The 16,787-nt window shown below is 40.0% G+C and overlaps 1 protein-coding gene across 4 annotated transcripts in view; it reads left to right on the plus strand.

The window, feature by feature from the left end:
- Positions 1-16,787, plus strand: part of DLG2 (discs large MAGUK scaffold protein 2) — an 831,288-nt gene that overhangs the window by 11,847 nt on the left and 802,654 nt on the right. The window contains exon 2 of one of the 4 annotated variants that reach the window (XM_059838484.1): positions 608-682. The exons of the other annotated variants lie outside the window; for them this stretch is intronic. Coding sequence (XP_059694467.1) covers positions 608-682 — 75 coding nt within the window. The remainder of the gene's footprint in view (positions 1-607; positions 683-16,787) is intronic. 4 annotated transcript variants of the gene reach the window in all.

Consider the following 16,787-nt stretch of genomic DNA (forward strand, 5'->3'; position numbering starts at 1 on the left):
TGCCATGTGGAATGTTAGACTTTAAATTAACCCCTCACTCTTTTTGTTCTGCAAAGTTTCAGGGAACTGCAGGAGGCTTGGGTATTTGCTCGTGTTCTCCAGGGACCAACCTGGGGAGCAGAGCATTCTGCTCAGAAAAGAAACGTGCTCTAAAAATTTGGGGCATACTTACTGTTCCTAGAAAATAGCCCTGATGGGTGTTTCAGGCTGCACCTATCACTGGTTCAAAGAGGACATCGTGGAAAAAATGCAGCCTGTCATGAAATGGGGAAAAAAAGCCAATCTCTACCTGCTGACTAATGCTCCACCATTCTCTGAATGCTCCACTGTGGAGGGAAGGCAGATGGCACATGCTTGGGGTTGAGAGTGGATGTATTTCCATCCACGTAACCCAGAACTTCAACACAAAATTAATAGACAACTCATGAGGCCTTTTTGGTCCTGCAAGCTGCAGATTATTCTTCCTACATGACAGTGGAAAATGACTTTGTGAGGTGTGATGACTACGAGCAAACTCCTAGATGCTCCCTATGGAATGGAGCCCATCGCGCCTAGCGATTGCAGCACGTACTGTGTTGTGTATAATGCCCTTTTCACTTATTTGCAGCAGAGCCATGGCAGATGCCCATCTCACAAATGCTCAGTCGAAACACCTGCCTGGATACCCATTCAGCACTCTACCGTAAGTTTGAGCCTTTTAATACAAAGATTTGAGGGACTGAATGGTAAGTCTCTGTGCTTGGAGCAGCCCTGGGCAGGTAAAATTTCCATAATTAATGCATTTGAAAAAGAACAGTAACGAGTCCTAAGTCTAGACCAAGCTCCTTAGGAAGCCTAAACTGTTGATGTGTTGGGTTGTGACTTAGCAGTGCTTCTTCAGAAGTTCAGGCTCTTCAGGAATTTAATGCATTCAGCTTGGAGCCGTGGGTATCGGTGACAAGCATGGTATAGGGTGATGATGGAGTCCAGCTTAGGGAGTGCAGAGTTACTGTTGGTTTCTGTAACTGGGCCCCAGCTGAGTGTGGTGTCTGGGAGCCATCCAGATCCGGGTGGTGATGCAGGGAAGGGGAGATGCATATTTCCTTTTCCACATTCTTATGGAAGAAAGACTGATGATTTTAAGTGTTTTATAGACTATTAAGTGGGAATTTGCCCTGCATAGGTAACAACAGCTTTTGGGATGATGGATAATGAGTAAAACTTGGTCTGCTGAGTTTATAGGAAATTTCTTCTGTAAATGCTTTCCTCCTCCTGCAAATTAGATGTGTTCAGCCTTTAACTATCAAAGACAGAGTAATATTTGAGAAGGAGAAAACCTAACTGCGGTCAAGTTGACACTGCTTTGATTTATATCTTGTCTGAGCTTGCATTGTAGACAGAGCCAAATCTTTGGGTGTTGGAAGTTAGAGGGCTGACTAATAGAGCTACGATGATTTATTGCACCTAAGGAATTGGCAAGATTTCACTGACATCTCCGTTGGCTCTGGACCACAGCAAGATGTTGGTCCACAGCTATCAACTTGTCACCATTTATGAGTAGATGAATGAGAAACAAAATCAAGTTGTCACTCTCCCTCAGTCTCTCACTAATCTTGCAAATGACTGTAAGCTCTTGATTGTCTTTATATTATGTTAAAATTGTTTATGTTATTGTTTATCTGTATGATGAGACCCACTTAAAAATATCCATTGAACAGTTGAGCTACCCAGTCTTTTACGAGGTGAGGATCTATGCCAGTAACTTATTAACTCACTCTAATTATTAGCTTCCATTTTCAAAAACTTTGGACTGACTTTGTGGTGTTGTTTATGTTGTTTTATGTTCATATTAAGAGGGTTGCAGCATGAGCATGAGAATGGTAGTGTGATGCTTTTAGAACTGGAATTGTGCTGGACATTGGTAGCAAATCAAGAGCAGTTGCACTCAATGCAACATCATGACCTGACTTTTTACATAGTAGCTTTAAATGCCTTAGGCATTTTTTAGGATACTTGTTTATTAAATCTTAAAAAATAAGCGTTTGAATATTCATTGCTTGTCTCTTGTTAGATATTTGTGCATGCATATAGTGTCACAAAAAATGGTAAGCTGAGGATTGAACTTTGTTGTCTTTCTAAGCATGAGAAATTGTCTAAGATCAGGATAACTTCAAGTTTTATTATTTTTAAACTGTTTGAGTGGAAACTTGTTCTGGGACTAATACTAGTTAATATCTTAATCAACAATACAAACAATTGGATTGAGTGCACCTCCAGCAAATTTGCACATAACACCAAGTTGAATGGTGCAGTTGTTATGCTGGAGGGATGAGATGCCATCCAGAGGGACTGTCACAGGCTGGAGACGTGCACCAATGTGAACCTCATTAAGTTTAACAAGGCCAAGTGCAAGGTGCTGCACTTGAGTCAAGATAATCAGCAGTGTCAGCACATACTGTGAGATGTGAGATAAATGAATTGAGAGCAGCCCTGAGAAGAAGGAATTGGGGGTACTTGTGGATAAAAAACTGGACATGACCTGGCAATGTGCACTCCCAGCCCAGAATGCCAGTTGTATCCTGGGCATCATCCAAAGCAGCATGGTCTGCAGGGTAAGGGAGGGGATTCCGCCCCTCAGCTCTGCTGTGATGAGACCCTACATGGAGTGCTGTGTCTGGGTCTGGGATCCCAGCATAAGAAGGATGTGTACCTGTTAGAGCAGGCCTTGAGGAGGCCAAGGAAATGGTCAGAAGGCTGGAGCACCTCTTCAGCTAAGACAAGGTCTGTTCGCCCTGGAGCCTTATCGTGGCCTTTCCCCATTTAAAGGAGGCTTATAAGGAAGACAGGGACAAACTTTTTAATAGGATCTTTAACTACAGAACAAGGGGTCATATTTTTAAGCTGAAAGAGAGTAGAGGTTTATTGAACATAAAAAAGGAATTCTTTACTATGAGGTTGGTGAGACACTGAAACAGGTTGCCCAGAGAAGCTGTGGATGCTTCATGCTTGGAAGTGCTCAAGATTAGGCTGGATGAGACTTTGGGTAACCTGCTCTAGTAAATGGCATTCCTGCCCATGGGTGGGACTAGATGGTCTTTTAAGATCTTTTCTAACCCAAACAATTCTGAGTGTATAAAAAAAAGCCCCCAACTTTCTATTAGAATGTATTTCAACTATTCACTTGGTTGCTATTTTTTTTGATTCTAAAGTACAACATGTGGTCCTTGAGGTAATTGCCTCTTGAAGCTTGTTATTATCTATATTTTTTCTTGATTATAGAAGCTGAATGGAGTGAAGGCAAATAAGTTGTAATTCCCAAGTACCTTCTGCTTCTTTTTTATCAAGCAATATTCTACTCAGCCAAACAGACAAACTGTCTGTCTTATCTGTATCACATATTTATAGGCACATTTTACTATAGTAGAGTAGACTTATTTTCCTGGGAGACTAATGCAGACAGTTGGAGAAAATTAAATCAGACAGAAATTAACTTCTAGTGGTCGATATTTTTCCCTTTTTTCAACAGTGTTTTTTAGCTGACTTGCCTTTATCACAGAAAAATATCTGTGAAACATCAGCATTTTGATAGAAAGCTGATTAATGAAATGAAAACTTCTAGTGACATATCAAAGCATATTGCCTCCTATAAAGGTCTTGTAGGGTAAAAAAAAAGGCAGACATCTGTCCAGTTGTGACAACTCTATTAGATGAGGACAGCATGTGTTTGGATGTCTCTCAACAGTGGTGGAAGAAACAGTGTTGAACAATGAAGGAAAAACAAACTACTAGGAAAGTATCCTCTTTCATCAATTGTGCTGTCTGTGACACTGAGGATGGTATGTGTCTGCGGTCTCCTTTTTCAGTATTTTTTATAAAAAGCACTGTGTCCTCTCTTGGGAGGGCCTTTTGCATCTAATGCAAGAACCAGGAGATCAGGCAGCATTGCTGTTATGTAACAGTCTGAATTTTGCCATCCCTAATTTACCATCCTCTTTGAATTTGTTGATGGTTCTTGCAGTTAAGATTCTCAATTCTGTTTGGCAGCTCACCATCTGCAAAAGAGGCCATAAGTGCATACTGACTTTCTGTGCCTTCACAATGTCCTTAATTAGATTCACTTTGAGTCTGAGAGTTTTAATCAAGGGAATTACCTAAGGGTGGCTTTGTCTGCACTTGCACTTTTAGTCATGTCTTCCAAAGGATTGTAGTGTTTGATTATAAAATACTGCAAAAAGAGTTCACTGTACTGCTCTCTATCAAACTACACCTCCCAATTGCTATGGCTGCTCACTAGCTAGATCCATTATATAAAGATAATGAAGTGTCAGAAGCTGCACCTGTGTTGCGAAAACATTTGGGGCTGTGTTTCCTTCTAGCCCACTTGACAGCTTTTCTTGAGCTTGGCATTCAGCATAAGCATTCACCTTAGATCACCCTGCAGCATATATAGGATGGCTCTGCATATCCCTGCTGCATTCTCAGCAGAGCTCCTTGGCCCTCTGTTCTAGCCCACGGAAAAAAATCCCTTTTGGGCATCATTTGCCATGGAGAAGCAGCAGGAAGAAGCAGTAAAAGGGGTGTGAACACAAAAGAGGAAGGATCTGGCACATGCCTTGAGCAAAGCCTCATTCAGCATCAGCTGCCCCCTCAATGTGAAGAGGGCGACAGTGACTTTTAGGGAAGGTGAACCTAAAGAAGGTCCTTGCAGGGTAAATGCAGCAGCTGTACCTGCTGCCGTGGCTCGTGGGCTGCAGATTTACATAGGTGCCAGTCTGCTCTGCAGCTGAACTCTCAGCTGAACTTTTTGGACTCTGCAGCTGAACTTTCTGCCCCTTGATTTGCCTATATCCACAGGACAAGGAGAGCAAGTATCAATCCTCTTTGAACCTGCATATGTTCTTGTTTTATTTGCATGATATGTATGGAGAGGCTATAGTTACTCCTGCTTTTTCTTTTCCTGGTTTATTGGGAACACTGGAGGAACAAGAATGCACTAATGCCCTGCACAATTTAGCCTTCTTGATTGGAGAGTTAACACATAAACATTCCTGGTTTAAACAAATCAATGTTTTTGTATTGAGATTCACTTCACAGGTGTTGTTTTAAAGAAATTTGTACTTTTGGAAGATGAATTGGAAGATGCAAGTTAGTTTTGGTGATTGTGATCTATGTAAAGAATGTTCTGACATGATATGGAGCCGAGCAGAAATATATTGAAACATGCATATTCTGAATTGGTCTAGGGCTATGAGCCTGGAATAACTGTTTCTGAAACCAGTCTTGCTTTTGTTAAACACAAAACAAATAGAAGTCTCTGTTTGGCAGGAGTCAGCTCTCTCCTGGGACTAGTGTTGTGCCTCCTAATGATGTCCCATCCTCTCCTGCGTAGATGTGCTCTATAAAATAAACAGATTGCTCTGCACTCCAAGAAATGCATTTTGCAGGGACTCTCTAAGCTTTAAGTCTTTTTCTATAAAACCCCTGTTGGCTAATAAATTTCACTCACAATTCAGGTGGTGGTGAATGCTTTTTGTGGATAAACTAAAATATTTGAGAACAGAGCTATTAATACAGTGCTTCTGTCTTTCACCTCAGTATTTGATGGCAATGGAAAATTCTGAGTGCTAAAACCCAGCTTTATTTTTAAAGGCGGTATTAAAGTAACGCCATGCATATTTCTGCTAGGTCTGTATATTCCTGCAGATCTTCTTCATTCCTAAGTCTCCTGTACCTCTCCTTGCCCAGTGCTCAATGCAGTTTCTTGTCCAATTCTGTAAAAGGCATGGTTGAAAAAGTCTGTCTATACCCTGCAATGCTGAGTCTGTTACTAACTGCCAGCTATGAAGATGCTTTTTAAAATAGCCACTTAAATCCCCCTTCTCCTTGGATAGCTCTCTGAATCTTCCTTCTTGTTTTCACCACCCCTCCCCAGCCTTCCCTGGGGAAAAACATGCTGTTCCTATTGTTGGCAGTAGCTGGAGGTGCTGAAGATTCTCTCCTGTAATCTGATTTACGGATTCAGTGGGGAAAATTAGGCTTACTAGGCTAAGGTAGTGCTGGATTAGCAGCAAACCACAGCACATCCCAGCAGGGCAGCAAATGCTTCATGCTTGGGTAGATAGAGGCATAGGCTAGCATAGTATCTGTAAACAGGAGGGATTAGGTTTAGGAGCAAATTTGGAGAGAGATCAGGCAAACAAAGTCATTTACTCCACTATTTTATCAAATAGAAGGGAAGAAGTGGGAAAGAAGATTTCTTAAAATGGCAATAGCCCTTTGATAAAGAAATATATTCACCTAATTTATAACATATATGGTCCTTCATCCCATTGCAGTTCCCAGTGAAACTAGGGAATGGTTTCAAAACTGCAAAACAAGCTCAGAAACCCCAAAGAGAAGTTGATAATACATTTAAAAATTTTTATGATAAACATTCAGCAGCTCAAAACCATTATCTGCAGACTGACCCACAGAGCTGCTTGACATCATCATCAGGAAACATTTTACATGAGTTATTTACAATGAGTAATCTCATTAAGCACACATTATGTATAGGATATTTGCTGTCTTTATTGCTTTCTTTGTTTTATGGAAAGCACCAGGATGTTTCTGCAGCAGTCCCAGGCACAGAAGTGTAGCAGTGCATAATTTAGAGCAAAAAATTTCTAACTTGGTTATAGAAATTTTCTTTAAGCTGAAACCTAGTATTGATCTTTATGAGAAAAATTACTTAAAGGTACTTTTATGGAAAAGCAAATATAAATTTAACTACTTAAAATCATTGCAGCTTATGAGGTTTATGAGCAAAAAAATTTAAACAACACTTAATTTTCTTCTGGACACTATTTTAAAATTCTGTTTTAAGTGCTCATTTAGCCAGGCAACATTTTGACAGTGTTGCTGAAGTTTAAAACCAATGTGCACATCCAGTTTCTACAGTATTTATTATTTATTATTCCCAGAGGAAAAGCACTGTTTGAGTACAGTTTTTGTGATAGGCTATACTTAGCTTGGGGGTTATATACCAGAGATATTGCTGCTCAAAAGCCACGCTCTCCTGACATGGGAAATTCCATGCTAAGGTCAAACATGAGTGAGTCAAACATTCTGGGCTTATGGCAATATACACAAAACCCAAGTTAGCTCTGCTTTTTATTTACAACCTGCAATAACCAGAAAATATGGCTATTATGACTGCTTAGATGTGCTTCTAGTCCCCAGTAAAGTCAGCAAATTTGTTTTCATTATTTTTCTCTTAGATGTGCTGCAGTATAACATGAAGCAGTGATCTAATATTTTTTTTGTAGGAAACCAAAGAAGTTGAGCATATAACTAAAAAAATTGTATTTGTATGTAGCCAACAGGTGAAGGGGAGCTCAACTGGAAGAGCAGGACTCTTCCTTAGAGGTCAGTAACTCCTATCATGGTATCTAACTATATGTTAGCAAGCAGCCTCACTTTGCCTCATGCTGTAGTAAAAATCTATAGATGAAACTTGTGGGAGAAGAAGTTGTGGCAGAAAAAAGATAGAAGCTGTGCCTTGCTCAGCAGTATTTGATAGTGATGCTGACAGTGAAATTCATCTGTCCAGATTTATGTCTTTGGAGAGCTATAGGCACTTTTGAGGGACAGTTCACCTTTACACTGGTATGATTGGTTTGGGTAATGGAAGGCTGTGTTTCTCTTGACTAATGATAGAGGAGACCTGGGCAGCCAGCTCTGACACAGTGTCTGAACTGAAGGTATATCCCGTGGTTTTCTCAGTGTTGCCCGAGTTTGTGGCAAGGGGTTGAGGTACAACAGACACACAGGTACAAGACTTTCCTTTTAGGTACTCCAAACACACATTTCATTGTAGTTATCCTTTTGGAACTGTAGAATCATTAAGCTTGGAAAAGACCTCTAAGGATATGGAGTCCAACAGTTAACCCAGCACTGCTCACCACTAAACCAAGTCACCAAGTCATCTGCATGCCTTTTAAACAGCTCCAAAAGTGGTGATTCCACCACTTCCCTGGCAGCTTGTTTCAATGACTGTCCATCTTTTCAGTGAATAAATTTTTCCTACTATCCTGACTTAACCTCCCCAGGTGCATCTTGTGTCCATTCCCTCACATTTTGTCACTGCTGCTTGGGGGAAGAGATTGATTTCCAGCTGTCTACAACCTCCTTTCAGGCAGTTGAAGAGAACAAGATGGTTCTAGCTCAGCCTCTTTTTCTCCAAACACCCCTGACTTCCTCAGCTGTTCCTCATTGTGCTCCAGACCCTTCCCCAGCTCTGTTGCCCTTCTCTGGGCACGCTCCAGCCCCTCAATGTCCTTCTTGCAGTGAGGGGCCCAGAACTGAGCACAGGATTTGAGCAGTGGCCTCACCAGTGCCCAGTATAGGCGACAGTCACTGCCCTGCTCCTGCTGGCCACACCAGTGCTGATCCAGGCCAGGATGCCATTGGCCTTCTTGGCCACCTGGGCACTGCTGGCTCGTGTTCAGCTGCTGTTGACCAGCACCACCAGGGCCTTTTCTGCTGGGCAGGATTCTGGCTGTTCTGCCCCAGCCTTTAGCACTGCCTGGCGTTGTTGTGAGCCAAGTGCAGAACCCAGCACCAGGCCTTGTTGAATCTCATACAATTGCCCTCATCCCATTAATCCAGCATGTCTGGATTCCTCTGCAGAGCCTTAGTACCATCAATAGATAGGTAGAGCTGCTACTGACTTCCAGGCAAAATGGAAATGAAAACAGGATTGGATCTGGGCACAGCCCAAGCTATGCAGAGGTATTACAACATCTCCTAGAATCTGCTATTATACCTAATGCTTTTTTCCTTAATACCTTGAAAAAAAAATCTGTTTAACATAGTAGACCATATGTTTTAGTGGCATTTTCATTGGTACTTTTAGATTCCAAGTCCTATTTTTCATTCAGTACATACATACTGTATAATGTCATTTGCACTTAAAGGGCTCTGGGAACCTAAAAGTCTCTCTTTATCACATAAATGGCAATAAACAGCCACATTAGCAAATGTGTTCTGCAAAGATTTATTCCTGGAAGGTTCTGAATGTCTCCTGTGAAGTGTTTGGGGGTCTTCCCTTTGACCCTGTTGGTATCATTCATATGCCACTCTAAATAAGCATGGGAATCCTGCCCTGGGTCTGGGAAAACTTATATATCAGGGAGGTTTTGCAAGGCATTTCACAAGAAATGAATGTAAGAAACTTCTTTGAATGCTGATAGAAATTACTCTTCCCTGTAGAGTACTCATTTCTTTGCTGCTTGAAACTTTTTTTTTTCAGTTGCGAACAGATGCAAATTAGGATTTGTTTGCTTTTTTTGTTTGTTCTGGGCTCTCTAAGGAAGCAGGGAATAAAACTTACCTGTAAAACATATAATTGATAAGCTGTTACATGTCAAAGGAAGAATGTGAATTATAGGTCTAAATGTACTCTGTTTTCAGTGTTTTGAAAAACAGAGCTTCAATTATCCATGCAAGCAGAACTGAATTCTATCATCCCTTCCTGGGATTTGAGCCTTGCCAAATCCCAAAGATGCTCAGCCCTGGCAACTTCAGTATCCATCTCTCGGGATCAGTGACCCTGCCTGAATTTTCTTGGTGGACATCTGCCTTTTTCCCATCAAGACTCATCATCTTACTGAAGTCACAGGAATAAATATTTGCTTGAAGGGTTTAGCATTAATTACGGATTCAGACACATCCTGTCAATCATTCTAACAGTACCTACTTATGTAATCCACAGTAAGGCCATCTCTCCTACCTTGGATGCTTCACTGGATTTCCTCAGCGTCTGAGCATCTCAGCATGTTAATTTGTTTTCACAAGATCCTTGTGAAGAAGTTGGGAAAGCTGTTATCCCCATTTTAAAAACAAGGGTGAGAAGCAGAGAGGTGGAGAATAAGACTGCATTGTGTAGGGATACACTGAGCATATCAGCTCTGGAACGAGTGCTGCCCTGAGGGTAATTAACCCAGTTAACTCATAATAAAGCTAATAGTCCATGCATAATATCACATCTTTGCACTTTTCTGTGCCATGCAACTGGTCAGCTCTTGAAGCAACCTTTGGACTTTGTAACAGAACAGTGAACAACAGAACAGAATATTACTCCTCTGTGGAAAGGGAAAGGGAGATTTAAAAAATATTCACCATCTTCAGAAGAGGGTTTTGCTACATCTGTTTGGTGGCCTGGGCCACCCCTTTGCTGGGTTGTTTTGTGATCTGGGCTCTGGCTGAGGAGCAAGGGGACAGTGACAGCCTGCAGAAGCTCAGATCTGCAAGCTGCTCCAATGTCACTGTCTTTGCTCAGAGCTGAGTTTCAGGGCAGCTTCATTTAGAGGCTACACATTCTCTATTCCTCTGAATTGTGTACAGTGTATGGTGGAAACATCTAAAATGGGATGCTGTAGAATGAAGGAAAAAGCAAAACCACAGGAAAGTTGAAGCTTTTCCTCCCACAAGTATATATTATGTATATGTATTTTTATACATACGTTTCAGTATCTCCTTTTTCGTGCTCCTGAGTTTACCTCAGTTGTACTTATCTCTGCTGCATAAATAACTCTCTGTCCCTCTCTCCAGTTAATCTAAACCTGCAAGTGTTCACTCCTGTTCTTTTATGCTGTGCCACCTGCCTCTCAGTCTGACTGCTGTGTTACTCTCTTCTCTGCCACCAGTGTCAGATTTTCTGAGAGAAGCCTGGGTCTCGAAATATTTTGGGAGTGGAAGGATGGGTAAGGGAGTGCTCTTCCATGTTTTGGTGCTCTCTTTTCACCCACAGAGCAGCTCTCACATTTTCTTCTTCTCTGCCATGTCCTTATTTCTGAGGTACTTAGGGATATTCCTATTTGGATAAACATTTACTATTTTTAACCTGTTTATCCTTGCAGAATAGGTTATGAGAAAAAGCCAGTCATAAGTGAAGAACTGTGATTTCTAACACTGGATAGCCACCTAAAAATATTTAAATGTCATGACAGAAGCAGAATGACAATACTGGGTTAAAGGATGGGGGATAAACCTCAGGAGAGGGAACCCAGTCATCTGCTGTTAGAGGGAACACAGTCATGTAAAACTTCAGTTGACAATTTGGAAATTATTCACTGTCAGACGCTTCTAACTGCTGCTGTCATCCTAGGCTGGTCTCTGCTACTGGATGAATAAAAGAACAGATAAAGAACATACCATGTCAGATAAAGAACATACCATGCTATTTAAAGATTGGTCTCGCTAAAAAGCCAGGTGAAAAACTCACCTGAGAATTTGTGGTCTGCCTGGTTTTGTTCTGCTACTGTAAAACTGAGCGTGCTGATCTGTTGCATCTCTGCACAGCGGAGCTTTGATTGTAGGCTCAGCCCAGGTCTGCCTGCTAAAAAGCAAATTTAGTCACATTTGGCATTAGCAGACTCAGTCACTTTAAATGGTTCATAAAGCTTAAAACTGGCCACAGGAGAGAGAACAAAAGTCCCAAAGGATCTCTGTATGTCTGCAGATAGTAAAAGTCCATGGCTGATGCTTAGAGATAAGGTGTGGTAAGAGTACAGAGAAATATTTCCCTTGGAATATCTTTCCTGCTTCCAGCAATTAGAAGTTTAATGGCTTCTTGAGTTCGAGGTTACAGCTTCTGATAGACCAAAACTCCTTAAAACAAGAATTGTATGAGTGGAACAAAATTCTGCTATCATATATGTAAATCCAGATTCGCACCAGTGGAACAGGGCAGGGTTTGGTTTCTCCCTCTCTCCCTTGATAGTAAAAGTGATTAAATCTTGGAAGTTTAGATCCTCTCCTGTACTTTTTTTAAAATAAAGAACTGGTTTGATAATAAAATCTTGGCATTTACTTTTATCAGTTCTTAAGTATAGTACAGAGGGTACTGCTTATCAGTTTTCTAGTGTAGCATATATTCTACTTTAATAATATCTGCTCAGCTATGCATTTTCTCCCCCTCACGATATGTGCATGAAAGGTGCCTTTAGAGATTTAAGGGGGCGATTTGAATAATGATTTTTTTTTCAGCTGTCCTTCATTAAATTCAAATTGACACTAACTTTCTGCAACATCACTTCTAGGGAAACTCAGCATCCGCTAAAATGAAAAATGCCTTTGAGCAGATCTTTCAATTTTCCTTATTTATTTTCTATTGCTTTTTGAGTATTATTCGCTGCATGGTGGCCGATACGAAATTTGGAAGCCCTTTTAAAGTTATTCACAGTATTTCTTTTCCATTTAATGGTAGTTTTTTGGATAAGACCTTCTTTTGTTTCAGCAAAATCAGTGACAAAATTGATTTTGAAATGAAAGTAGAAAGGTGTCCTCAGTTTATCACCTCTGAAAATGAAAAAAAATGAGTTCATAGCATTCACAGTAGTAGTTTACCATTGGGTTCTTAGATGTGCTTAACTGCTGTTAACGAGTAAAATCCAAGAAAATGGAGATTATTGAATGGTCTGTCTACTAAACCAATCTTGACATCTTTATTCATACCTGTGTGATTACGTTTTGATGGTATTTTGGACATGGGAGTTGACTACTATTTTTTGGTTTTATTTTATTTAGTAGTGATAATCTACAGAATCAGGACAGCTTTGTTGGGGGTGGGGATTATTTTGTGTTCTGGTCCATAGGTAATAAACAGAATTGTCAGTTCATTTCTAAGTACTCCTTGCTGGTAAATTTACATAGAATGCAGAGCATCATTGTTGGTCTGAGGCAGAGTGGGATTGGGAAAAAGCATCCAGGAATTATTCCAGAGGAACGTCTGAGTTCTGGCTTCCTTCCAACAGACCCTAAGAAGAATGACCCTGTCTGTCCCTTGGCTTACACCAAGCTAGATAGACAAATACTTGCTCTTTTCCTTGAGATCTCAAATTTCGTTGGTATCTATTCATGTGTACAGTACATTCTGTGGTATGATTTCAAATTCCATATGTAATTTTACAGGGTCAGCATTAAGAGATTTTAATCTTGAAACCAAGAATGAAAGAAAAGTTATTGAAAACCACATATTTTATTGTATTTATTATATTTAAAAGACTTGATGCTTGGATTTTTTTTTTTTTTTGGTGGGGGGAAGGGAGGCAAGACAGGAGGTGGGAAAAAAGCTCATTGTTTTGGGAGTTTCATTTTAGGGTGCAAACCCAAAATCTTGGCATAATAGCATACTTTATAATTGAATTTTAGAAAAAACAACTTCAGAAATCTATGCATCATAGATGCAGGTTGAAACTGTCAGTGTTCAAGGTGGTTTGAACTTTTTTGCTTTAAAGTAACAGGACTTAAAAGCATAGAAAAGTAAATGCTAGTTGTTTTTTTTTTTTTTAACAATCTTTTATTCAGTTCTTACCACTGAAGTCTTTATATCTTTGTTCTTGACTTACTTTTTCTGTTTATTCTTCACTGACTAAAGATACAGTCACTGTCACACCTGCATAAGCCTCAAGTTTGTCTTGCTTTCTGTGCAGGAGCCAGAAGACCACAGCTGCCATGCAAAGGCTAAATAATAACAAAGAGCAACTTGTTCCCACCTCTATTCCCTACCCAGGACGAGCTCCCATGAAACACCCTCTCAAAGTGCCAGTCTAGCAGACGTGGATGCATCACAGGACTATGAAATCCTGGTTCCACATAAGCAATTTAGTGACTGAAATGCATCTTGGATAAAATTTAAGTTTCCAAGTCCAAGTAGGCAGTTCATGAAGCCCACATCCATTCCAATCCCTGCCTTCTCCCCTGCTTATATGTCTCTAAGGTTTCAGGCACCAGACTTGCCAGAAGTACATTTTTGCTGAAGCTTCCTTCATTTCTCCAGGTACATCTGGCCACATTTTGCAGGAAGGACGGAGACTTCCTCTGTCTGAACATTATTTGTTGCTGCTGGTGGTTGTACTCTCCAGAGTGAAGCTTATGCTGAGCTCTGAATTTCCCTTCACAAGAATGCAGTTAAACGGAGAGCATTCCAGCTTCCATCCATCTTTTGAGGGAAGAAAATGAAGCAATCCTGCCTACCAAAATGGGAGTTTAGGCATGGGAGTAGGATTGAGAGCTTTCTGCCATCTATTGTGATTTTTTCAGCAGCACATATCAGGCAGGCATTTGCAGTAGAATACAGGGAATTTAAAAATATAACCATTTATCTCCTCTCTTACTTATATTTCCCCCTGCTTCTAGGCAACATGCTGCTTTTTCTGAATTTTGTCAATTGTAATTTTCATGAACTACATTGCAGAAATGAGTACCTAAGGCCTATATCAGGCAGCTCTTAGGATCACCACGCTTCATTGATCTGCAACCATTTCCATTGTGCTCTTCTCTAGGTGTGGCAGAGATGTTGATGACAGTATGACAATGTTAGTGTCACCATCTAACAGGGACCAAGCTGCCCCTGATTGTAGAATGTAATATAATGGATGAAGTGGAATAAAAGGTTAAGCAAAGGTGAAGCTTATGGACTTAGGTTACTATCTTTTTCTGAGTGTATTTCCCAGAATTTCACTTCAGACACATTATCTTTGCCTAAGCCTTTGCAGATGGACATTCCTATGCTACTTTGTGGAAGAAAAAGTCAAGAACTACAGTAGTTAAACTACATTGCTCTGTCAAATCAAGGCAGAAATTTAGGAAAGGTAGGCAGTTTAAAATAATTTGGGAGGCTCAGCATACTCTTAATGTGAAATTTAACTGAACTGTAGCTCAGTTACTTTCTACTCTCTAAGTATGGAAATTTGCATTGGCAAAAATAGTCAATTTTATACTGACTGATCATCTTCATTTGACAGGTTGGCTGCGAGAAAAGATTTAGGTGTCACTGTGAGTAGCTCATGAATTAGATTTCAATTCCTTATAAAATAATTGAGGAAATACCCGGAGATGAAATCAGTAAAGTCTAGAGGGTAATAGAAGTTTGGGTAAACAAACAGCATGATTTTTATAGAGAACAAATCATACAAGACACACTTAATTGCTTGTTTTGATAGAATTGCTAAATTATTAGCTGCTGCTTGGACTTTTTTGATATAGACTTTCAAAAACATCAAGAGTAGTTAGGTACCCAACTCCTGCTGGTTTAAAGGATTTGCTACATTATCTCTGGAAGTTTTAAAGAAAAGTTCATGATAATTGGCTTGGAGTTTAGTCTTGCTACATGACTTTTTAGACCCCTGGGAGTGACTGTGCCCAGATGGATATATATGAGTTATGTAAGGAGGATGGCACTGTTTCCAGCACTAGTATTATATGCAGACTTGCTTTATATTTTCATTAATGACTGAGAAGTTTGGCTCAGAGCAGCATGCCAAGGAAATGTAAAGGCCAGAAATTTTAGAAGCTGTAAGCATTAATATGATAATATAGTCCTGTAGAAGAAAACTCCCATCTGAAACCTCATCAATTCCCCTGAAAAACCAAAACTTAAGGTGGAACTTTTCATGGGAATAACACATCTTAAATAGTTTTGGTGGTAAATTCCATATACCACCTGAAGAAGAGAGATTGGGTAGCTCTTGACAAACAGTGGGGCTCTGAAAATATTCCATTATGCTGAGTAGTCTTCTGAATTCTTTCAAATAATCTAGTTGCTCTGTGGACCAAAGCAAATTTAGAGGTCACTAATGCAGGCAAAGGCAGACAGTAGTAGCATCCTCATCTAACAACACACCCCCCTAAAACAGATTTTTTGTACTGGGAGATTGAAGAAAAGCCAGTAATTTGGACAAATAAATGCAAATCTGTTACATCACCTCGCCTGTCTGAACTCCTTGCAACTAAATATGGACACTTTTTCTGCCACTGTATAATTGGAAGCTCTCCAAAGGTGGCATATATTGTATCTGTTCTACTGGAAAAAAGTTGAATCATAGTATATAGTTTTACTAAGAATCTAGAAGGAAGGGAGATAGTGCAGCTAAAGAAAATGGCAGGGAGCAAATTTGGCTGAAGTTAGTGATATCTGATTCAAAACACATGTCCTCAGACAGCTAGTGGTCAGGACTGGGGAAGAAATTAAAGGAAAAGAGAAAGGGAGGGATACTCCATGGGGAAGCAGGAAATGTGTTGAAGAGGGACATAGGGATGAACTGGGACCAATCAATCAGATATACTTACAGTGGCAACATAGGAAATGAGGTGGAGAACAGAGGAAGCCCTTGAATTATGAGGGTAGGAGGCAAATCTCTATTGAACAATTGACTAGTGAAAAAGCTTCTGTAGAAGTACATCAAGAACTGAGTTTTACTGCTTGACAACCACCCAGGAGATAGAGGAAAAAAGAAGGAGATACTTGTAAAAACCAAAGTTGGCAGCTCTCTAGGAGCTAATTAAAAAAGAAAACACAACCATCCTCACCACTACCACCCCCACCAAATATTTAGGCTGTGTCTTTTATAGGATCCTACTTTTGGTAGAATTGAAATGGATTAAATAATGAACTTAATGTAGTCAGTGTGAATTGAGATCAGGAGGAGCATGAGTAATACCACAAAGAAAATAAAGGAGCATGAAACACCTTTAAGACTGAACTTCACGCATTGAGTTTGATGGCTTATTCTCCGTGCATTTAGTCAAGGGAAAATTAAAGAACCGGTGGAGGGGGAGTGAAAAATACAATTTTATGTTAAATAAGTAAAAAACTAGTCTTCTCTATCAATATGATCCTCTTAATTAGCTGAATTATGAAGATGATATTTATCAGCTGCCAATCATTGAGATAAAATAATGTAAATCTAAGTCAAAGTCACCCAGAAAAATATCTATTAGCTTGAAAAGTGGCCTGAAAGGATAAATTATAAGTAAATATTTTC

The sequence above is a fragment of the Haemorhous mexicanus genome, chromosome 2 (genome assembly GCF_027477595.1).
Source record: "Haemorhous mexicanus isolate bHaeMex1 chromosome 2, bHaeMex1.pri, whole genome shotgun sequence".
In the NCBI taxonomy this organism is placed as follows: Eukaryota; Metazoa; Chordata; class Aves; order Passeriformes; family Fringillidae; genus Haemorhous; species Haemorhous mexicanus.